Below are 25,982 nucleotides of genomic sequence, written 5' to 3' on the forward strand. Positions count from 1 at the left end.
CCTCTGGCCTGTACCCCAGTTCTGTATGAATAATCTAAAAAAAAAAAAAAAAAGAAATATTTGTATCCTTACCTTGAGAATTACATAGATTCTATTACTATACATTTTATTTACTCTGAGATAGATCAAGGTTTTTCCCTTAAAAATCCCTTAACATTAAATTAAATATTTTAATGTTAACAAGAAGTTCTTCAGAACATTTTGGTGTTAGTTCCACTCTGCCCCCTCCCCTGGGGAGGCCCAAAAGATTACAGGCTCCTCTGTGAGTTCATACCTCAAGTTTTCCACTAAAAGTAATAAATATGATTCATCCAATCCCAGGAAGTATCCAGACTGTTTCTAAATCATCTTGTTTAGCTTTTTACCTCCTCACCTTTTTTATTTTCCCTGCAATCCATATAAATTATTGTTTTGTGAATTGGCAATTAATGTAAATTGAATCCCAAGTTCAATTCCTGCTACTACACCTTAAACCTAATTGGACAAGCTCTTCTCATTGGCCACAAATTTTTTTTCATATCATTCTTTCTTGGCTAGAGCTTTAACAGTAAAGGCAAGTGATTTAGCCAGTGATAAGAGAAACCCCTACACCAAACATCATTCTCTCCACAGCCAAATCAAGTTTCTTAAAATTATTATCAACCAACAACACCCTGGAGGCTTTTTTTCTTGGGGAAGACAGTTACTATATTTTTATGACTTTATAAATATGTATTTTATTTATCTGTAATATCTTGGAGAAAAGATACTTATAATCTTTGCTCTGAGAGGAGCCTTGCTGTGGGAACTAAAGTTCTGAGCTTTACCGTAACAAAGCATATTATTAAGCCCCACTTGTAAAAGATTCTGCACAAAGATATCTCACTTGTCCAACAGTTTGGAATAAACAGGCAGTACTATAGAGAAATCTACATAAATCTGAAAACATCTGGCACTGAAAAAATAAGTCTAAGGAAATGGATTGATTTCTAGATAAAGCAAGAAAGGGAAGGAATTTTGAAATATACAATAAGAGTCTTGAATGATTGAAAAGGCTCTTATTAGAGGTGTAAGCTAAAATGAAATATGAGATTATTTATAAAACCTCTTAAAGCATTTATTCTTTGAAAATTTACCAATCAAATGATTTCTGAGTCAACAGCTAAGCTGCTGGCTAGCAAGAGATTTCACTAACAAGAAAAATCTCTAATAAAGGATTTCAGAATTTCTATTTCCAATGAGTTAAGCTAACTCATTACATACATATCACTGTAAATTTACAAAGAGAGGTGTACATGTCATTAGGACCGGGGGCAATAGAAAATTTTTTAAAAAAAATAAGAAAAAGAAGCTAAGACAAGACTTGGGGTCACTTTGCCAATCAACCCATTACTTTTTGTTTGCATTTTTGGTTGTTTGGGGGGAAAGGCGTGTTTGTTTACTTTTCAATGGTCCTTGACAAGGTAACTGTCCATCTGACTCTATATACAAAGCTCACAGACTACTTAAGCATATTACATAGCTAACTTTTCCCCTTCATATTACAAACTCAAAGTATTTGCCCACAGCAAACAGGCCTGAGTCACCCATTACTAACTTCACCCACCAAAGGTTTCCCATGTGCCCAGCAGGAAACAAACCTCTGGTTCACCTCAAGGATACACCCAAAATTAATGGTGCTTCTCTGGAATGAATCAACTCCACTGAACCCTTTCCACCCATCCTACAACTCAACATTACCAGAAATAAGACAAGCTGCTGGAGGGACAAGTGACCAGACCTTAAGTATCAGAACCATCAGGATAAGTATGCCACCATGAAGGAAAGCCCACATAAAGCTGGCTAACTGGTGACACTGCAGCAGGAAAAAAAAAAAAAAAACCCTCTTACCTCTTATAATGCAAAAGAAAATACACCACCATGCTGTCATAATTCTTTAAATTTAAGAACCACCCAGATGCAGTAAATGGCCATCACACCCAAGAGTCGTGGGCACAGTTCTTAAAACATAAGCACATGCCCTGAGAACAGTATTTTATTTTCATTGTGGTGTTTGAAATCTGAAAGTTAGATATCTGATACTGGTTTACATAGAGCTATATTCAGTGAATTATTCCCTGCTTCCAACTAGATAGGAAAGACGTAAATGGAAAACAAAAGAGAACTTTAAACACCCCAAAGGGATGTGTACACACAAAGAACAAACCTTGAAGATGTTCAGCCTGTATGATTTCTGCCAACATTCTTAGTCATCATACGAAATACACAATATGACTCACTACCACCTACACAGTAATGTTCTCTGTCTCTGATAGACATGTTTTCATTTAATATGTAAAAATAAAAAGTGAGAAACACCACCAAGCAAAAGCTGACTAACAGAAATAATCTTTACTTTCTTATTATTAATGGTTAAGTGTTTGCTACAATAGTCTTTTCTTCTTTTAATAGTAGGTAATGCAAACCATATCCAGTACTCTAGATAGTCTGTTGATAAACCTATAGGCCTCTTAGTTTCTTCGTATTCTTTCAACTGGAAACTCATTGGATGAACTTTTCCTTTGATTAGTATAAACCACTGGCAGATTTTCTGGAATCTGTTCTACATACATCTTAAAATCACCTCTCCATATCCATTTGGTGATCCAAATTTCCATCTTTAATCAAATATAATATAATGTAACTTCTATTGAAAAGGCTTAAGAAAATTTCTAAGCAGTGTTTTACAGATTGAAAGGACTCTGTCTCCTGAGTCACAGAACCAGATGTGAGAGGCACCCAAAGGCCCAGGGAAAACAGTGAAGCCCTCCTCCCTCAATGACACCAGTTCTGCTCTTAACAGCCCAGGCTCCTCCCTCACCTGCTTAGCACACCCTGAAGACCAGCTTGGCAACCTGATACTTGCCAGCTTTAATTGGGTCAAACAGTATCTAGCACAATGAGTCTCTTCACAGGTAGCATATGGTAGAGAGTCTATCAGGGACAGAAAATATTTTTTTTAATTACTATCACCCTTTACCTTTTAAGCCACACCAGCCACTTTGGTGGTCTTGTTGTGTCATCCAAATAAGATGACAACAGGAAAATGGGGGTGCCGGCGATTGCAGGGTTCAGATCTAACCCAGCACTACTGCTTTGAGAATTCAAATGTGACCCCAACTGTTGGAGAATTCAGCAGTCATCAGCTCACAAATACACACTTGCACTGACTCGAATACGTGCCGAACATCTCCTGTGTACTGTTAGTCAATCTCAATAGCTGTTTATCCAGGCCACAAGCATGTACTGAGCACCTACTTGAGGATAGGCACTGCTCTAGCCTCGAGGTAGCCAGAGGACGAATAGGTCATTCTTGTGCCATGCTGCTCTGGAAGGTCTAAGGTGCCTATTCACAGTGAGTGTCCATTAGAAATAATCCCAAACTATCTGCAGAAAGCTGGCAAAGAACTTGCTAACTCTTCCTTCTGTATCCATTGCCCATCTTTCCTGAAAACTACATATACACACACACATTCTAAATGAGCTTTCAGCCACTTGATTAAGTTTAGTTCTTAAATATTACATTGCATATGAAGTAACAGCTAGCAGCTGCATGTTTTTAGTGGGTTCATTTAAAAGTGGCTAAGAGAAAAAATTGCAGCTTTTTTAGGAATCTGGTTTAAAAAAAAAAACTAAACTAAAAAAACAGTACGGGTTCTTCATCAATGAACCAGAAAATCATAATTAAAAGATGTAGCTGGTAATGAGATCGTGTATCACACATCAAGAAGCAGTTAGAAATTCCAGAAGAATTCTGGGAATTAAAGTGGGGGAGGGAAGAAAACCATACCCAGCTGGTCAAACTATTCCAGGACAATTTAGGACTAAAATACACTATCACATACTGGGCATTTACCTCCCGCAGGCTATGGGCCATATGTTTTCTGAAAGCAAATGGCATTTAAATGATTCCCAGCACATCAAGATATCGCCTAGTATTCGGTTATTTGTACAAACTACCAGATTGTTCTAGTCATTAACTGAGATACATTTTCAACATGACACTTAAAAATTCTATAGACCACACTATTTATAGGATCAAATTGTTTTCCTGGTCTTTTAAAACCTATATTAGTTTACATGGGAACGTAAGGAGTTGGCAAATCAGTACAGCATGTTGTCTTTGTGTACTTTACACGTGGTAGCCTGAAGATTAAGTCAGATAATCGGATTTTCAATTGTAGCCCAAAGCTAAGCTGGGACCTACCACTTGGAATCTTTAGGACTCACAGTAATGAATATCATCAAGGCCAAGGAGACTCATCTTTTTTTCAAAATAACATTACTCACTATGGATGATTTTGCAGTTATTTGTGCTTTTTTAAAAAAGAGGTTTCCTTTTTCTCTCCCATTTTTCCACATCTCTCCACTTAGTCCCCATTGTCTAAATTAGCACTCTGTGATAAATGTATTGACATAACAAAGTGTGTGACATAAATTCAAAATCTAAATTAAATGGCCTATAGAAAGGGACATTTAGAATAAACTTAGAGCTAGAAGAATACATTGCTATTGTGGTTTTATCTTAAGTTTACCGGATTTTTTCCAGTTAATCAGAAGACCAAAGGCAAATTTAAGAAATCATACGAACCCTCCTACTGTCTAAACAGACAGGCCCTCACCCAAAACAGAGAAATATACACCATCCACTGGAACTGGTCTATATCCAATCTTACTTTGATTCTTGGAAGCAATGCAATAGACTATTAAAAAATACAACAAAGGCCCTTTCTGGTGGTGCAGCAGGTTAAAGCACAGCACTAAGAAACTAAAACCACTTTAGCATGAGTTAGATACCCACCCTGGAGGTGACCACATGACGCAGCAGACCTCTCCTGACCCATCCACTGCTCCCCTCAGCAGTGTACTTCGTCATCTGTCTGTCCTGCTCCCCACTCTGTCACTGGTGAATCCTCTCACCACCCCTGCACCTGTGGCCTGTATCCCAGTTCTGTATGTATAAATAAGTATTAAAACAAAATACAACAAATATAAGCAAACAAAACCACCAATAGGGGTACTACCCAGTATCACAAACCATCAGTTGTTCTCAGAGTCAAAATAATTTTTTATAAAGTTTTAGCGTAGGCCTGTTCTTTTATCATCTTTAAATAGACTGCATATTGGCAGCAGTTCACATCTGTTACAAAGGAATTTTAGTGCTGGACACAATGAAGCTCACTATCTACATATCCATTTTCTGTTGTGATGCACTGAATATTTTCATACTGTTCAAAATGTTTTTATATGAACACAACTTGTTTTATCAAATAGTGCCAGAATTATATTTTTCTTCTCTCTCAACTAAACTTTTGATAGAATTTTCTCTCATGACCTTTCTAAAGTTTGTCAAATGAAAAGATTTTTTTTAACCTCACAGAAATAGAGAAATTTTAATATTATTTCTTTCACAGTTTTTTTTTTTGATTCCAGATAACACATTTTGAGAATATTCTAGGTATATTTTTGAAGTCTTTTTAAAGTCTGATTTCCTCTGGTTAATTATTAAGCAATTCTTTACAGTCTAGTTAAGAAACAACAAATTAAAACTATGACTTCTTACCACCATTTTTTTTTCAATTGTATTTAAGTGTTCCTGCTACCCAATTTTTTCATCTTTCTGGGAGACAGAGAATTAAATAGTTTCTGTAATTTTCTATTCTTAGAAGTGATCTTAAACTTTTTAAAACAAAAGCTTTAAAATGAACAGATAAAAAGCATTGAAAGTTTTCATTGAATCTGGTGATATTGTAAAAAATTTATTACTAAAGAGAGTTTAAAATAGACCTAGTAATAAAGGAAATTACATTGACAGCCTGAAAAGATGGTTAACAATTCTCATGGCTAATAAGAACAAATCTGTACCTGTTAACTTGGTAAGACTACCTAGGACTTCTGTAAATTCTTCATACCAAGGCAAGGTCAGAATATACTGGAAAATGAAATTACTGATGTAGGTACCTAAGTGAATTCATCTGGCAAAGCTTACCTTGACTGTGAATTAATCTGATTCTGATATATGGCTTGTATTTTCATTCCTATGATCTTCATTTCTCAGAGTCTACACTGGCTACTAAAGTTGAGAATATTATCATTACATAATAATAATGAAAATGATAGTAAGTAAATAATTATATTTATGAAGACATAAATATTTCTTACTCTCCCTATTCAGATTTTAATTTTCAGTGGATTTATGATCATTAATAAATTTCTCAGTACATTTCTTTAAAATATTTTACATTTCCTTAGACGGCAGAAGACTATTTTATGCCAAACACTAACCCTATTAGCCAAGTAAATGAAAGCCTAAGCATTAAATTGGGGAAAAGGTGGATTAAAATGGAACTGCTAACATTGTAGACTTTAGAAAACTTGAGTTCCTATTACATATTATTTCCAATTAGCTATAAATTCAGTGTTGTACTGCATTAGAAAAATTTTAGTAAGTATATGGAACTGATTTCAAATATATAAAAAAAATCAGTGTTATTTTAAGAATAAGATTTACTACAATACACTTCAAACTCTAATAACCAAATTTGTATGAAACCTAGCTTTCACCATGTTTCACAAGGCAAAGAACTGGGAACGCCACATCCAGTAACCATTACTGTTAAGTCCTGTGTGGGGTCCTTGGCCCTCCACTCTTAGAAAATGTAGCGGGCAGAAGGTGGAACAGCAGGGCTCTGCCTTCTCTGCTCTCTCCTTTCTGTTTCAAAATGTGAGTAGCCAGAGGAGTTAAGTTTTGTCACAGTTGTCTCAACAACTGGACTCAAAAGAAAACCTCAGAATCTACTCAGGGAGACATGACATCACCTTTTGGTAAGTTTACCTATACATCCCAATGACAGTGATGAGCAATGCTAGTAAACAAATAGCAAAAAATAATCTGTGTACTTTGATATGTTTGTTTCACCAAGAAAAGCTTATAAGCAAATAAAGGTAGTTTCCTCTGGTTCAAATGAGTAGCTCACATGTATAATTGAATCTATGACACAACCATCCCACCCCCTTTTCCAGGCCTGCCTCTTGGGATGCCCATTCTTCCCATCCCCCTATTTCACGCTCCATCTACACTGAACTTTCAGCTCTTTGAGCCTTACATACTTTAGCTCTCAGCTCCCAGCCCTTTTATGTGATTTGATTTTTTTTTTTAATCTATGCCACTATATTCTTTCCTCTTTGCCTGGAAAATTCCTTGTTTTTCACATTTTATGTTAAATACTACTTTCCCCAGAAAATTTCTAAGAGCCTCCCATACTAGGTTAGGCACCAGAAATAGGTGTTGAATACATGGCAGTTTCCTTCCCCGGCAAGTCCAGAATGAGCTGGGAGCTAGACTAAGGAGTCAAGCAATGAAAAGCAAAGTACCTTCTTTTTTACTCATGAAAAATGAATGGGAGAACCTAACTTTCATCTGCAGACAAGTGGGCTTTGTCAGATTTCAAAGCTGAATTCAGTATCTACTAGTGATAGGGGAAGCTGGGCAAATGTAGAATCCCCATGGGGGTTCATTCCTGCAAAATTTAAAGCACAGAATGTGATTTCTGAAAGCTGGTTGATTTTCAGAGAAACAGAGAAGAGGCTTAGTGCTGCATGCATGTTCCTAAGAGAAAACAGGCATGTTGCTCCCAGGTAAGAGAGCTAAATGAATGGACCCTGAGAGTAGAACTCTCTGTACCAGGAAAAAGGGGAATTGTGGTTCTCCCCACTTCAAAAATGTATTGCTAAAGCTGGCCCCCGCAGAATCCTCAAACACGGGGAAAGACTGTGTTTAGCTGCCTGTTTCTTCTGTGGAACAAAGGATCTTGTCTATTTTGTTCAGTTACCTCAGGGCCTGACACAAAAAATAGGCACTACACACACACACACACACACACACACACCCTGAAAGAAGTGATCAATTCATTCTGCTGCTCATCTCAAAGGAAATTTATGCTCACTAAGGTGGAAGTAGTTACTGGACAAGGAGAATTGATAGTGTTGTCATACCTAGGATGCTTCAAATAGGTGGGGGGGTCATCTAAAACCTTTAAAAGCCTGCAGAAAAGACAAAATTACAATGAATGTCATTTAATGGTGAGAATACTGAGTCTTGGATTGGTTAAATTGTTGATCTGTGGCTGAGGCAGTGGACAAAGCAGAACTGGAGAGGAGATAACAAAGGAAAATAGAATTGATGCTCAAAAGACATAAAATATATGATCAGCAGAGATTATATAAACCCTCAATATTATTTACTATCCCAGATAATTTTAAAATTGTTATCAGAGTGACTTTTTCTGGCTGACATCACACATACACACACACACACACACACACGCAAACACACACAAACAAATGAGTAATGTGTCCTCAGTTCTCCAGAAGCCATAGAACAGCTTTAAAAGCAACTGGTTAGTCAGTCAGGGAGTAGATAATGAGCGTTGGCAAGAATGTGGAGAAACTGGAACCCTCATACACTGTTAATGTAAATCTAGTATTGTGCAGCTGGTTACTCAAAAATTAAACACAACGTGACCACATGACCCAGAAATTCTACTCTTAGGTATATACCCATGATGACTGAAAATATATTTCCATATAAAAAAAAGTGTATATGAATGTTTATAGCAATATTATTTATAATAGCTGAAGACTGGCAACAATCCCAATATATAACAACAATAAATGGATAAACAAAATGTAGTATGTCCATTCCAAGGAATATTATTCAACAATAAAAAAGTAAAATACTGATACATGCTACAACATGGCAGAACCCTAGAAAAGACTGTGCTAAGTGACAAAAGCCCATCACAAAGTATTACCTGTTATAAGATACAATTTCTTTTTTTTTTTTAAAGATTTATTTATTTGTACATACAGAACTGGGGTACAGGCTAGAGGCTCAGGGGTGGTGAGAGGCCTCACCAGAGACAGAGTGGGGAGCAGAACAGGCAGATCAACGAAGTACACTGCTGAGGGGAGCAGCGGGTGGGCCAGGAGAGCCCCGCCACACCATGTGGTCTCCTCCGGGGCAGGCGGGAATCGAACTCATGCGGAAGTGGCTTTTTAGCCTCTCAGTGCAGCGCTTCAACCCGCTGCGCCACCAGGGAGGACCATAAGATACAATTTCTATGAAATCCCAGAATAGGAAAATTTACAGAAACAGAGTACGTGAGGGAGTTACTAAGGGATGGGAGGTTCAAGAAGAAATGAGGACAATAGTTAGTGGGTATGGGAGTCGTTTTGGGGAGGTGATGAAAATGTTCAAATTTATTGTAATGATAGTTGCACAATTTTGAATATACTGAAAAAAATACTTTAAGTAGGTAAGTTATGTGGGGCCTCCACCGTTCTGAACCTGGAATAACCCTGATTCCACTGCCAGTGCCAGAGAGGCTGAGAGCAGATATAAATCCATCCGTCACTAACCAGGATGGACACAAACCTCAGGATAATTTGTTTCCCAATGATTTCAGCTTAAAGTTCTGGTTTGGCATCGGTTTTTTAACAACTAACAGCTGTAGGCAATTTTCACACAGAATAAAGACATCAATAAGACAGAGGGTAGAATTTTCTGTCTTTTGAACATAAAACAATAAGCTGTCTTAGGACAAACAAAGAGCTGCCACCACACAGCTCCGCGTAGGGCTCTGTCTGGGAGGCTGACAGACCATCCCTGAAAGGGTGCTGGGTGTAGCCGTGTGGAGAGTACTAGCTCTGCCTAGCAGCTCTGCTACCACGAAGGACGCTTTATCCACAACATGTCTCCTTAGATTGATTTTTGGTTTTAACATACTTTAAGTGAGAAATAAAATCCAAGCTTGTCAATATATCATTATTGCCCTCCTTGATTGTCAAAATGGTAGATGATTCACCATACTCCTCCCAGGGAGAGAATTGTGTATCCTCCACCCACGCCAATGACTTTAGCATGGCCATATGACATGCAGCGCCTGTGCATGATCGTTCCTCACTCTGTGATCTCAGGAGTGGCCATGTGATTTACACTGACCTAAGAAATGTGGGTGGAAAGGACATGTGTCATAAGTTTAGAGCCTGCTAGTAAGTAGTTCACCATGTCTGTCTTTGCTCTTCCTCCAAGTCTGATTCAAAATGGTGAAGAACAGAACCCCAGGTGACCCACAGTGGACATGCCGCACTGAGGTTTGCTATCACAGGATGACTTGCTCACAATGACTGAGACAGTCATTAGCATCTCTCATCACCAGCAATCCCTCCTCACTACTCACCCCATCAGAAAGTCTTCCCTGACCACCTGCCTCACCACATGCCCTACAACCCACAACACCTTGACCCAGGTTCAGTGCACAGCTGAACGGTGCGTCTCCCTTTTGTGGTATTAAATCTTCATAATCTGCCCCTTTTTTGCTTCAGAAATCACCAGCTTTTGAGAGCAGTTTCCAGTTTCTACTCAAACCTCCTTAGCACCTAGAACAGAATTTTGAATGCAAATGACATGGAAGAGCATAGAGATTTTTTAAACACTGAGAATATTCAACTTTATAAGTTTATAAGACCTGCTTTCAAGAGTCAGGTCTTCTCTTTCCAACCAATTCTGGGTAGTGATGGGCCTGTTAATCCACTCAGCAGACCAGAACCCAAACATCGGTTTCATGTTGGCTTACCCTATCAGATAAGCTTGCAGGTGAACTGAGGTCTAGAAGACTGCAGTGACGGCATCTGGGCAGATGTTGCCCCTGGAGGCAGTGACATGGCCTACATTACACTCCTGACTGAAGAGTCATGCAAAATGATGAAACCCTAGTATCTGTGGAATGACATAAATGGCGTGACTGGAACTTAAAGCCATGACAAAATGCCAGAGGTGACCATGGGAAGATGGCAGACTCATTACTTTTCGTGAGCACCTACCAAGGGGCACGGTGCCTCCCCACTACGCGTTACTCTCCTGGAACATAAGACCAAACCAGGAGGAGGTATTTTTTTTTTATTATTCTTTTTTCTATACATTCCAGAAAACTGACTTACAAAGCTATGCTTTCTCCATATTTGTACAGATAATGAGTCAAAGCAGGAATATGCTTTGTGGGGCTTCCCCACCCCACATCAGTGCCCTTTGAACTATGCCACAACATTTTCTGAAACACAGAATGGAAGGAAGCACCACACTGGAGATGCCTGCACAGCCACGTTAAGGAGAGCACTGATATCTTGTGACGAACTCTTCTACCCAAGATGCATGACCCCCACTTCAGCAGAGTGGGTCCAAAAGCATGAGAGTCATAAAAAATTTCCCACAACAGTTATTATTCCAATCCTGTCATTAGGCTAAATAATTACACTGTATTTAAATAATAATGTCTTTCATCAAAGGATCAGGGACAGGAGGGGTGGTATGACTAATTTTTAAAAAGACATTAATGCTATCCAGTGGGAGTGGGGGTTGGAGGAAGCAATGGGGGAAATCCAGAAGGTATGAAGCAGATGAGGGAATTATTTATTATAGACTCAGGTTTAATATAAAGGAATGGCAACGTGGGATGTACCACTCATGTATATGAAGACCTGAAGGTCTAGCGCCCTTCACTTCAATCACCAGCCAGGCCCTTTATTGTGATAATCCAATCCCCTTCTTTTTTCCCCTTCACCACAGGTTCACTGCTGATAACTAGGTGCAGATAAAAGGCTCACATGCGGCCACTTCAATGAAGAAGGGCAAGTCTGGGCCTAACCAAACCAAGCCCTCCACATCCCCGCTCCCAACCAGCACTGGCATGAGGGCTGGGACTCACCACAAGTTCACTGAACATGACGTCCAGCTCCTCCACAGGGGGCATGGGCAATGCTGGCTCCATGGTCTGAAGGGCGAAATTGCTATCGTTTCGCAGTCGATAGGTGATTTCGGGATGATCATTATTTCGGAAACAGCAAAAGATGAATGAAATCCCCCGTCCACCTCTCTTCCTTGGGGCCATGGCTAAATTCTGCTCTATTTCTTGGAGTGATTAAATTCTGCAAAAAGAAGATATGAGATGGTTAAGTGTATAGAAGGAAAACAGTTTTTAAAGTCAGACCAATTCAGGAAAGAACCCTGGTGCTGAAAGCAACATTAGCCTCCTCCTTTAGGGCTTAGAGAGGACAATCTTAGGAAGGCTTGGAGTCCTCTGGGCAGAGAGCACACGTATTTCTATTCAGTTGTTCAATATTTCCTGTGGACAGCTGCTGAGCAAACAGCATACCAGCCACGTCAGGCCACACCACCCCACCCCACAGTCATAGAATGCGCTCCCCTGCCTCTTCTCATGGGCTACTGGCCATTCTTGTGTAGCACACTCTCTTCCTCATGGACTTATTTTTTTGTTACTACCTCTGCAAGAATAACCTTCTCTTAGGAGAGCTCTTATTTAATTTTTAAGGTCAAATTTAAATTTTTCCTTTACCTTCCCCAAGTAAAATAAATAATATACATGTTAAGACAGATCTATCCATTCCAGCTCATGTCACGTTCTAAGATCTTTAGCCCTATCTTTCTCTTAGGCTGTGAGAACTCAAAGCTAGCTGAAAGGCACATGCATCAAGCAAACTGGTGGCCCTAATGCCCTGCACAGTGAGTGGAAGACACAAGGCATTCAGTCAATGCTTGTTACGTGGAATAAATTAAATTCCTAACAAAGGAGGAGCGACTTAACATAAACTACAAGGATGAAGCATGTTCAGATTAAAAAGATCAAATGAATTAATTAAGGAAGGAAGATGGTTAAATATAGTATGTTTACATAATAGAATACTACATGCACATTAAAAATGAGACAGTATGTAACTATGGAAAAACATTCAAGATGCTATGAGATAGTATATGCTATACATGATAGGGTTACATATTTTAAAATATTTTTGAATAGTTGATAAAGCATTAAACCAGTAACCTCCAAAATAAGAGGACTAGAAAGCTATCCCTTTTCATTCGATACACTTTTGAATTTGAATGTTTACCATAAAAAATGCACTTGTAATGATTGCACTTGTTTTTTTTCTTTAAATCACAACTACCTGTATTCCTTTGGGAAATTTTCCATAAGGTCAAGAAAAAGAGTCAATTATATATCACAAAGCCATAATGTCTTTTAAAATAATGTCACAGGAAAAAATGCTTACATGTAAATGTATAGCAAAAGAGCTGGAGACAAAAGCAGCAAAATTGTTAACTCAGAGAAATGAGGGGGTTGGGGAAGACAAGAAAGGAACATCCTTTTTATTTTTTATTTTTTTTTAAATAATGACTGCATATTCAGAGAGAAATTTTATAGATATTCAATTTTCAAAAAAAAGATGAGGTTGAAAGAAAAAAAGGTGGACTGTGAAAGGACCTGTGGTGAGATGAAAGGGCAGAGGAGACAACCCACCTATGCAGGGAGCTAGCAGGAACAAAGATGTGAGTCTGAGGTCAGACTAGAGAGGTGGGCTGGTGTGAAGAATGATGGTCCAGGCTGCAGAGTCTGGGTTGATGCCACAAACAACAGGGCGTCACATTTAGAGGCATCCTTGACCTCTAAATTTAGAAAACAGATGTAGTTGGGTTTTCATGTTTTAGAGCTGTGGGCAGGTGACCTTGCTGGAGAAGTGGCAGCAATGCTAAAACAGGCTCAAAGAGGGATCTACAGATCACAGCAGTGTATTGAATGTCACTGCCTCGACAATTACTGGCAAACTTAGCTGAGACAGGGCGAGTGCTACTGCAGGTCACGCCTAAGGGGAGGCAGAGGCCCGAGCTGTCACTGGACTGATTTCTGGCTGCCAATCTAGAAACAGAACCAGAGCTGTGACCCCTGCAAAAGGAACTTAAAACCAAAGGGTAGCAATAATATGGAGACACTAGAAGAACTTTCTAATTGTGTGATTACTTCTAATTGTGTGAATACAGTGGAGATGAGGAGTCCCTGGCTCTTCACACTTGAGCTACCTGTTAGAAAACCTTAATGTTTAAAGTATGCCAACTATGACAAAAGAGAGGAGAAAGAGATAGGAGCTCTCACTCTAGCTTCAATTTCAGCTGTGCTTGCATTTACCCATTTTGGATATTGAAGTATTATATTCAATCTTACTTTATAAAAACTTCCTTGGCCGCTCACTACAATTACAGAACATACAAAGGCCATTAACAGCCTCCAACGGTCTCTAAATAATGGTTACTACCATGAAGAACATGACATCGGACAAAGGGAGGGTGTGACTGGAGCATGAAAAGTAAACAGTGGAAGGGAGAATCGGGGGTCTCCCTGGGAAAATGATTTCTTCTCTTAATGATGACAAGAGCCAGCTATGCATAGACATGGGCCAGAACATGCCAGGCTAGGACACAGTGATGGCAAAGGCTTGAGGCAGGAGCTAGCAGGACGTGAAAGGCAGTGGCTGATGAAGAGTGGAGAGGAAGGGTGGAGATCCTAATCTGTATTTTGTGGGGGAAGGCACTCACTACAGGTCTCCAGCATATCACAGCACATGGTCACATGTCATGGAATAGTCACATATTTGCTGAATACTAGACTTTTACATAATATTTCAATCAAACAAAGGACTTTAAAAATTTTTTAAATGGGAATAGGAATGAAATTAACTTTAGTTTACTTAAGATTTTAACTTTTTTTAAAACAATGTGTGTGTATATTACATATACTTTTGAAAATAAAACTATATTATTGCTCTTGAGCCATATGCAGTGTTCTAAACCAGCATTACCATAAAAAATACAATTTAAAATTAAAGTATACACACAGAAGAGAGACTAAAAGCAAGTGTATAAATATTTAATAATGATTAATTCTGCATAGGAAGGATGAGTGTATTCTTTGAACTCTGCTTTTTAGTTAAATTTAAAAAGCAAAACTCAACAATTTATGGTATCGCCTCCAAATAAGAAAACTCTAAAATATGGCACCAATTTCTTGATTTTGAAATTAGTGAGGCAAATATAGATAAACACACATAAAAGTGCTCATAAATAAGTATGGTTGGCAAATACTTCTAAGTCAAGCCCTTTATTCACTTTAAGAAAAAGAGGTCTCTGAAAGCTAGCAACTGAAAGGCTTTGTGACAAGAAGGAAGGGGAAAGATTAAGAGCAAGGTATCCACCATGGAGCCCTTCAGACCCAGTGAGGTTCTGGCTTTGAACCTCTGGCTCTGGCTCTGAAATAAAGAATTAGCCAAGACAGATAATATCTCTTTCTGCTGCAACATTTATCTTCTGACCAAGGAACACTTGTGCAAGTGCATGAGACACACACAGTACCTGGGATTCCTTTGGTAAAAGTGCATTATTAATTCCTACTCTTTATTAGGTGAGCGGTAATAGGAACTGTCATATCAGTAAGTGCTGTCATAGAGCAGAAAGTATGTAAGCAGGTGGAGTTTTGACAGATTGTGGAAAACAGTGTTTGGGCAGAGGGAAAGATTCAAAGGCATGAGCTTGAAAGAGGCATAGAATCTAGAGCGAATCCTGGGGCTCTCACCTTCCTGCTCAAACTCTGCTGGTGGTCTCCCACTTCTGTTCTAACTGGGCTTTCAGGGCCCCATCAAGTTGGATTCCAACTCAACTCTTCAAAGGCTTTGCTTGACAGTGTTTACTTCAACCAACAGACCATTTTCCATGCCCAGAATATGATTTTTACTACACTCGTCTTCCATCCAAGTGGCCCACTCATTCTTGTTGCCCCTGTCTTTGTCAACCATCTCTGTACCCTGACAGGACTAGTCCTGAGAACATTGAGGGTAGTGATCTGTATCTAGTGCTGGAAGGATCTGGAATTTGGTTGAATGTTTCAAAAGGGCAATTTATCAAAACTTTAGAATAGTCACAACTTTTTGACCTAGTACTTTTACTTCTGGATCTGTTCAGAGATAAGATCAAAGATGTTTTCACAAAAGTTTCCAAGGCAAAGAAGGGCATAAAAAAATGCTAGTAGGTCCTCCCTGGTGGCGCAGCGGGTTAAAGCACTGCACTAAGAAGCTGAAACCACTTCCACATGAGTTCGATTCCCACCTGCCCCGGAGGTGACCACATGGCGTGGCAGACCTCTCCTGACTCACCCGCTGCTCCCCTCAGCAGTGTACTTCGTCAATCTGCCTGTTCTGTTCCCCACTCTGTCTCTGGTGAAGCCTCTCACCGCCCCTGAGCCTCTGGTCTGTACCCCAGTTCTATATGCATAAATAAATCTTTTTAAAAAAATGCTAGTAATAGAGGACTACAGATAATATTTATGATACATAAAGATTATGTATTCGATGTTCCACTAATGTAAGAAAAACGTACACATATGAAGACAGTAAAAGGATAAGAGAAATACATTAACATGTAAGCAGGTAAGCAGTAACTAACTTGGGCCAGATGTACAGACTATTAAAAAAAAAAACAACTTTGTATTTCCAAGTTATTCTCACAATGAATAAAATGAGATGAGATTTAAAATGAAACACTTTCTGGATTGCTTATATGATAGAAGGGGGGAATATGAGTACAAAAATGTTCCTATGAAAGATATCCAATTTATGGTAATTTACACACCAGCTTCTCAAGCTATCTGTACTGAAGAACTTAGTGTTTCTCCTCCAATCTGTTACAAATATATTTTTATTAAATGCAGTACAAACATCTCGTCAATGTCATGTTGCTACTGAAATTTCTCTGGCTGTTTAATCTCCATTCTTGTACACTTTAATTATTAATCTTCCTGGACAGGAGGCAATAGCACTGTGTCCATTAGTGGATGAGAATTAAAATTGACCTCACTCAAATATAACTTCATACTGTTCGTCTCCAGTGTGTGCTCAGGGCAGGAGACACATCCCACTCAGCAGCTAGATCAGTCTCCTGTGCATCCCGTCACTTGACTGTCAGTTTACCGAAAAGAGGTTGTTCAAGGACTGTGGCCCAGGTATGTGTAAGCAACTATGTGTGTGTGGGGTTAGGGAGGCCATGTCTAGGCTACCGGGAGATGGGAGCATCCAGACACAGCACGTGGGCCCCCCTCATGAAGGCCTATGCTCTGCCTTCAATTTCATTTCCACAGTTTTGCTACCCTACCCACCAGAATGTGTCCTCTTAGTATTTGTGACCCTATGATGCAAAGCCAGTAATTACAGTAATGTGCAGTCTGAGTCTTTCTTTTCTCCATCAAAAAGTCAGCTCTACAAGAAAAAGTAGCCACAGCGAATGTCAGTGCCTCACACATATAACAATACAACCAAAGTATCTGGGAAACAAATTGAGAGCAGTTGCTTTACTTTTGCATTCTACAAGTTGTTTTACATAAATCCAAGTTATACTACATTCTAGTTCTATTGAAGGGGGTGCAGAGGAAACATTAAGATGTAAAAATCAGTCCAAGTCACTTTAAAGTCTTAAAAAAAAATGCCAACAGTTCTATAAACAAAAGAATGAATCCCTGGCTAGTTTCTAAGATGGGCAATAGGATAAAATGTCTATTATATTTAAAACCCTAATTGAAATAGTTTTAAAAGGCCAAAGTATTGCCTGTGACAGGTGATTTGTGTTTAAAAGTCTCGGTAAAGGCCAAAGAACACATTTTTACTTTGACTCCTCTGTGGAACCTCGAAAACAAGGCCCTTCGTCATACCCCACCCTGTGACTGTAGATGATGGCAAGGCTTTAAGATTTCCATCATTTTCAATCCACATATTTGGAACACTGCTACTGAGAGCCTCGTCTCCTAGACAGAGATCACAAACAGGAAGCAATGGACACCATGTCTTTTGACCTCCCAGTGACAGGAGACATTACTGGCTGCTGTCCTGCACTGCGCCAGCACTTCACTGAGTAGTGGCCCCAAGAAATGCCTGTTGAGTGTGTTTTTAGTAAACACTTTCACACCCATTCCTTCATTCCGCCATCCCCATCTCATAGATGAGATTTAGGAGGGAACTTGGTAGGAAGCCAGAAAATTTGGAGGAAGTAATCTGACAGAGACTTGCTTTGCTGGTGTAGGGAAAGAGATGTCCTTTTGGAGACACCAGCTCAGTGGGACGGAGGCAGAGGAGCTTAGCAGAGGTCAGGGGACATGCCAGCTTGACCCCAGTGGAATCCAATCCTCACCCTCTCCGGCCTCAAGACCATGACCTTAGGTCAGCCTTCCTTTGTCTCCCTTCTGAATGATTACAACAATTTCTTAACTCTTCATCCCTCGACTCCCCAGTCCAAGGCTGGCAAACCTTCTTTGGAAAGAGTCAGAGAGTCAATGTTTTCTGCTTGCAGGCCATGAAGCCACTCTAACAAGTGCTCAACTCTGCTATTTTGTCCTGACAGTAGTCACAGACATCCGTTACAGGAATATTTTGTGGACATGGATATTTGAATTTCACAATATATGATTCTTTTTATTCATTTGTTTTACCACTTCAAAATACAAATATTCGGGCCCTCCCTGGTGGTGCAGCGGGTTAAAGCACAGCACTAAGAAGCTAAAGTCACTTCCGCATGAGTTCGATTCCCGCCTGCCCCGGAGGAGATCCACATGGCGGGGCAGATCTCTCCTGACCCGCCCGCTGCTCCCCTCAGCAGTGTACTTTGTCGATCTGCCTGTTCTGCGCCCGGCTCTGTCTCTGGTGAATCCTCTCACCCTCCGCATTTCTGGCCTGTACCCCGATAATGTATGAATAAATAAATAAATCTTTAAAAAAAATACAAATATTCTTAGCTCACATACCATATAAAAGTAGGTAGCATGCCCCACTGACTTAAGGCTGCCTACAGCTTCCCTGTATTTGGACCCACAGATGAGGGAAATCATGTTCATCTATGAAATTCAGTCAAATGTTTAGCAAGTACAGGTTATACGGCAAACATTGTGCAAACTCTTAGGAAAATGGCATGAAAATGAGAGCATGTGTCCTCAGGAACCTTACTTTTAAGAAGGGGGTTGGGAGGACAAGCAAACTAAAATACAGTTATTGATTTTGGTTAGCTTTAGAGAGAAATAAAAATTAAAAGGAAATGGTATTGGTGGTGGGAGTAGATGGCCACTTTAGAGAATATGATCAGGGAAGGTCTCTCCAGAGAGGGATGTATACAGCTGAGACCTAAAGGATAAATGGAACTAGCCCTACAAAGTGTTGAGGAAGAGGCTCTCTGTGCAGAAGCCCCAAGCAGGTGACACTTCTAAGGGAGGAAGGGGAGACCGGGAAGCTGGAGCACAGTGAGTAAGTAACAGGAGTGTGAGGAGAGAAGAGGCTAGAGAGGGCAGGGGCTGAACTCAGGGACTTGTATACTGAACTCAGGGACTTGTATACTGGAGTGCGGAGTCTGGGATTTATTCTGATCACATCATAAATCTGACTGTGTCACTCAGCTCTCTAATATCTCCTGGATACAGTCCAACTTTCCAGCAAGGACAAGGCCATTCGTGGTCTGGCCCTTGTCTAGTTTCTACTTCCATCTCCCACTGCCTGAATGCTGTGCACCCACCCTCACCCCCCCACACACCCACACACACAGTCACCAAGCGTGGACAATAACCACACTTCTGAGCCCAGGCATCTGGAATCTTTCATGTTTCCTTCTTTATCTGTCCATCTTCCTCTCACCGTCTAAGACCTGACCCTATAAATTTAGCTGTTTTTAAAACCCTTAAGTTTCCCAGAGATGGTCACACCTTTCTTTCCACATTCCTATCACTATATACATGGTTATGTGTTGGTGTGTGTGTGTGTCACTAGACTATGAGTTCCTAAAGACTGGGACCAAGTTCACTCAAAGCCTGGCACATAGCATATTCTCAATAAAAGTCTGCTAAATGTAAAAAGCACAAATGCCTAAGAGAACAGATGGTCTCATCTCCAAACTTCAGAGATGTGTGACTGAGTGTTCTTCCCACAATTGCCTATAGGTCTGTTTTTCCAACTCCCAAAACATTTGAAGTCAATCAGACTGCCAAGTGCTCCTTAGCCACTTGTCAAGCCTTCAGATGCTGACAGTAGCCTTACAAATGGACTTCATCCTTGTGGTATTTGCAGCTTCCCTAGAGCAAGGGTTTCTGGCACAACTAGCTGGTGCTTCATTTTCCTACCCACCCACAGTGAAGCTGACAGAATCTTTTAAGCATTTCCCCATTCCTCCCATTCGGTGGCCCTTTGCACAAGACGTGTTGTGTTCACTTACTCAGCTATCTGACCTGAGCCACTTCATGAGGCCAGACACAGCCTTAGGTGCTAGAGATAAAGATAAATCAACTCACAGATGAGGGCATCACAGCCTGATAGGGACATTTAGGGGGCAGAGAAGTGTCCTGCCTGAGAAGAGGGACTGTGCAGTTATTAAAACCAGGGGACTATTTCCTACATCTTGGCTCCTTTTTATTCAGATCAGCCTGAGGGAAAGGACTAATCCCACCAAGACCAGAACACATCTTCTAATCTCAGTTTCTGGCATAGTTGCAGAAAGGAAAGAGTAACTTCTGGGACACCCAACACACCCTCCACCTACAGTACTACAGATGACTATTGCTATGTCATGCACAAGGAAGCAATTAAAAAGCTGCTTAAGATATGGGAGCAGGTGCATTCTGCTTAGCAAATAGCAAGAAATTTAATGTATGTGTGGCCTACCTCAGTCAGTCATTTGTAGTACTCTTTAGCAAAACAAATTAAGAAATGTGGTAATAGTCCAAAAAGGAGGGCTAAATGTTAGGGGATGTAAATGACGATGACAAAAGAACATTAAAGAACAACTTTACAGTCCACAAGAAAACCCTAACACTTCCTTTGATCATGCCAAGCAAGTCACAATACATATGTGTTATATACAGTTTGTTTTCCACAAAACAGCACAAGTGAGAACCTAATATACATGGAAACTTGACAGTCATGGTGACAAGACAGCTTTGCACCAACATGCATGTGATTTTAATTGATTCACTGGGAACACATTCATAGAATGGTTTTCCGACCTGAGCAATGAGGTGGCTTAGCTCACTAACTTACCAAGGATTTCACATAGTTAGAATGGTTACAGAAGAAAACCACTCAAATGCTGGAGGGAGGAAGAGAAAAACAGTACGTTCATGCCAGTCACTGGCTTGGAAAAACAGTGGAGAGTTTTTGCATGTATTTTGCAAAGTACAATGGGGGCCATATATGCTCCCCAGTTTCAGTTATAAATATTGTCAGTGTCTTTATTATAAATGGTCTCCAGGATTTTGGAAATAATGTCAGAAATAAAAAGGGGGACAAGAGAATTCTGACATTTGGAAACAATGTCAGAAATAAAAAGGGGGACAAGTAAAGAGAATTTACTTTAAAAATAAAGGTTGGGAGGGGGGATGTACCCTCTATTCAACTGTTATGCCTATTACTGTCAGACCTGCAGTTTACCCCACATTTTGTGATTTTCCAAAGGGAGCTGACAGGCAATTTGCATTTCAACAACACCCAAATTCTCTTATCAAGAAGAATGTGAAAGGAAAAAATTACTTCTTTCCCTAGCCATCTCTCTCTCCTCTCACATTCCTCCTGTCTGGTTTCATTTCCCAAGTACAAGAGATGCCAAGTACTCTTGGAGTTTTAAAAATCATGGGACACAATCTAAAAATTTAGAACAGACATCTGAAAGGGAATGTGTTTTCCCTGCAAGTTTCCACATCCTCTCCATCAGGAAACGGAAAGGGCGTTTCCCAGTAAGTGTGTGTCCAGTGCCTTCACACCCTTGGTCCCAAAAGGATGTTCTCATAGGGAACTTCTTGGAGTGGTTCCTGAAAATTCACCCAGCAGTCAGTACTCTCAACCCACTACTTTTCTGATGCAAGCGGTAAACCATGCAAGCACACCATGATCAATGAGGAAACCCAAATCCAAATTTCAAAGTCGCCGTCACCCTGACAACACTTTCTGCTTCCCCATCTAACTCAGGGCAGCAAATACAAAGCACACTCCCTCCTCTGTCCACTCCACACTGGTGTAGGTGGGGGTGTGCAAAGTGGAAGCCAGAACTGTCATTCCTCCTAGATAAGGAGGAAGTAACCCAAGCAAAGACCTCAAAGCAACCCAAGCAAAGATCTCAAGTCAGACCAAACCTCAACCAGCACATAATTAACTGTCTTCTCCAAGCCTGAGTCATGGATGCCTGCCAGGTAATGCCCCATCCTCCTGTAAGGAGCAAAAGAGGAGACCTCCAGGTCTTCAACCTAAAACATTGGCAGCAATTCTTCTGTCATAAAGCAGTACTTTATCCATGGGTGTAGGGTCTAAATCCCTAAAGGCAATATAACACGTCTTTGAATTAGGAAGTCTGTGCTGGTCACATGACAAACCAGTCTGGAAGCCAGGACATCTCGTCTCCATCATCTGGGAGGAGAGCCAAACCAAAAGTGTCATTGGAGCTCCCCACCAAAGAAAGCACAGCTTTGCCAGACAGCCTGTGCCCTTGGGCCTGCTGACCTGTTGCTAGTCTGCAAGTTAAATCAATAAACAAATGTAGGATGAGGCTGAAAGAAATGCAAATCATTCCCCCCTCTGGGTTTCTTTCTGTATTGCCTCTAAAGAACCAACTCAGATTGTACAAAGACAAATTTAAATGTGTGGGTTACACAAACATAGGAAGCTACAACTCAGTGGCCAGCTTTGTCACATCAAAGCTCTCACTCTTCCAAAAAAAGTAGTACAAGAAGCCAACTTTCCAGAGTCACCTAGTAGTTTTTTTCAGAAAGGAGATGAGAGTAAGAATTCAGTCATCAGAAAAGAACTTACACATTGCAAGAACACCAAGAATCACCTGTACTCTGTGCTCTGGTACTTTGCTGGTTCCAACAGAAAAAAATAAATAAATAAATAACTTCAATGCAGGTGAATGTGATGACTTTCAAAATACTGCCACTGACATGACCGCACCATGGATGCTCTAGGTTCCAAAAAAAGTAGCCAACATTTTGGTGCCATCCACAGAGAACATGCAAGTAATATTTAAAGACATAGCCTTGAAAGAAATACAGTACTAGGCAGATCTTTTTAATACTTTACCACTGAAGTAACTTTGACAAACCCTGAGAGAGATGTTGAGTAGATACAGACACAGCTAAAACAATTGTTTTCGAGATCTTCGAGCAAATTTTAGTGTGTGTAAGAGAAAGTGAGAGAGGGGACAAGCACCCATGATGCCGTGCTCATAGTAACATGGAGTCTGTCTCCCTAATGAGGCCCTTAGATGTGGCCCCTGGCACTGCTACTGGCCTTCACAGCCCCCAACCCAGATGCGGTCCAATCTTACTCCTCCTCAATACTGTAACTACATCTTAACATCAAGACATTTTATGGTCAAGTAGGTACAGTTTAAATTTTGAAACAGACCTCAGTAGAGAATAAATAATGTCTATTGGCATCCTAGAAAAACTACAATGTCTGGACTAAAATAAAAACTTACCTAAGAGGACTTCTACATTCATGTTCACTGAAAGTTTAAAACTCACTACCTTCCTCTTTTCACATTCTTTTGACCTAATGAATGTGTTGCTACAATTGCAACAGGAGAAAATGAAATACCATATAGGACACCATATAGAACCATCCTTCACTTCTGATAACTTAAAGAAACTCTATCTTCCTCACAGCAAAAGTCTGTGCTTTTCAGTTTGAGAAAAAGCAATGATCTCTGGCACAAGCAGCTACGGAGTTGCCACCAGAGCTCCTGCCAATTCAACCACTAATTTTGTGTAGTGTCTTTAGGAAAGACACTCGTCACTCATATTTTAAAAAATTCATATTTTGCTTCCCCCCATTTCACAAGAAAATTAATTGAGATGGTTTACAATGAAAATAGTGAGCCCAACCCTTCCACATAAAATCAAGATGAGAGAAGCCCAAGAGAAAAGTAGACGAAGAAACCTAAGCCTAGGAAAGCTGCAGCACAAAATTTTGGTGTGAGCTTCCAATGAGCCAAGGCAAAAATAAAATGGGATGGACTATGTAAAATTTCCCCAACAAACTAAGAGAGGTATGTCAGGTAATTTTTCCTGAGTGAAGGATTATTGTAGTGGAAAATCAACCCAAGGAAAACAGTTCATAGGCAGCGAGTGGACTGAGCTGATGTCTCCTTGAATGATCTAATATCCTGAAACCTTCTATAAATGTTTAGTGGGTTTTAAGTGGACATTACAAAAGGAAGTGAGAACTATATTAAAAAGTTGGAGGGAGGATTTGTATTTATTCACTACTGTTTGTTAAAAATATGTTAACCGGATTCCTTTCTCTGACATTCCATGTGTATCAGCAGAGTGAATTCCTGAAATAAGAGATGGTTTAATCTCTACAGGGTACTTGTCATCACTAAATCCAGGGCTCTGAAGGTTAGTCTGCTTATCTGTAAATTGTGGGAAATTCTCTGAGGGTTTTGTGGGCAGCCTGATAAAAGGCATTTTTAGAAATCTTAACTTTCCCATATATTTTGGAGTAGTCAACAGTTTGAATAATTCAATCCAATGACTTGTAAGAAAACAGAGCACACCCAATTTAGTAACGGGGAAGGCAGTGGCATTTGCAATACTGAATCCCCTTGACATTCTCCTCAGTCACTCATCTTATCTCCTTATTATTCTACTTTGCATGTCTGATGGTATCTTGTCTGCCCAGAAAAATAATCATGAATTAGCACCAAGATAGAAAGCCTATCCCAAACACCCACCAGCTTTCACACTTTTGCCTCTAAAAGATTATTCTCAAAACATGTGGACACAGCTACTTATAAATGTAAAAAATGTTTATAGAAAAGTTAAGTACAAGGTGATTCCTGGGTTTAACATTACAATGTGATGAGGTGTGGACTGGATCCTGAGTCTCTCCACCAATGCCTGCTGGTCAGAGGGGCTCATTTGGGGCACAACTGGCACCACACCTATGCTCAGGCTGTTCTTAATGACTCCTGTTCATGACGAAACAGAAGCCACCCAGAAACAAACAATAAGGACAGACGGTGGAGCCACATTATGGAAACTGAAACTCCCTTTGAAAGAACTACCCTGCCCTTCATAAAAATTCTACCTACAAATGTTACACAGTTAATCTTCAAGAGAGGTAAATGGAAGGAGAACAGTAAAACTTCAATTGAAAACAAGGCTAGGTGTAGAAATAAGGCAGTAAAGAGGTGCTCAGGCTCCACTTGCTGCAGGTGCTATGTGGCTCTAGTTGGTGCTCCTTCAACCAGACTGCCCCAGCCCTTCATGCAAGACACATACACCCTTTAATGATGAGAAGTGAGGGCATGACTTTGTCATGTCAGCCAGTAAAGCCAATTTCCAAAGACACATCATTAGAAAAACCTAGGGGAATAAAACTTTGACATGGGATTTTCCCAATCTCCTTCACATTGGGAACTTCCATAGGCACTTAAGATATATTTTCCTCCAAAACCAGAACAAACTTTTTAAACTGGGTAAGATGGAAAAGATGGGAGGAGGGAGAAGCAGAGCTCAGCTCCCACCATGGGCAATCTAATATAACCTATGTAGGAGAAAATCAACTGTATTCCTCTGGATGCAAATCACAATCTAGCAGATTCTACTGCTGCTTTAATATACTTGCCATTTGATCTATATCTAAGAATTCTGAGATTCCACATTTATATATTAACCTACAGATACACTCACACATGGGCACAGAGCTATAAGGATATTTACTACACCATCAAAATAGAAAGAAAACAGAATTCACTATTGGTAATAGAGAATCATCTAAGAGTTCTTCAACAGAGGAATGTTTTAATAAATATTATTGCACTCATACTCTGATGACCAGGCTATATTCCATACATATTACATCAAAATCTGTTACTGGAAACCCAGACTTGAATATTATTCAAAGTTCCACTGTGCAACTAAATTGAAGAACTAGCTACATACTCCTACGCCCCGGTTAAAAAAGACATTACTGGCCCTCCCTGGTGGCGCAGCGGGTTAAAGCACAGCACTGAGAATCTGAAGCCACTTCCGCATGAGTTCGAT

The 25,982-nt window shown here is 40.0% G+C and overlaps 1 protein-coding gene across 2 annotated transcripts in view; it reads right to left on the bottom strand.

Annotated features, from left to right (window-relative positions):
* Nucleotides 1–25,982, bottom strand: part of DAAM1 (dishevelled associated activator of morphogenesis 1) — a 154,463-nt gene that overhangs the window by 83,637 nt on the left and 44,844 nt on the right. For both annotated transcript variants that reach the window (XM_004681825.2, XM_012724620.1), the window contains exon 2: nucleotides 11,784–12,003. In XM_004681825.2, coding sequence (XP_004681882.1) covers nucleotides 11,784–11,966 — 183 coding nt within the window. In that variant the 5' untranslated portion in view covers nucleotides 11,967–12,003. The remainder of the gene's footprint in view (nucleotides 1–11,783; nucleotides 12,004–25,982) is intronic.

This window comes from Condylura cristata, unplaced genomic scaffold (assembly GCF_000260355.1).
Source record: "Condylura cristata isolate star-nosed mole 26May11 unplaced genomic scaffold, ConCri1.0 scaffold00013, whole genome shotgun sequence".
NCBI lineage: Eukaryota > Metazoa > Chordata > Mammalia > Eulipotyphla > Talpidae > Condylura > Condylura cristata.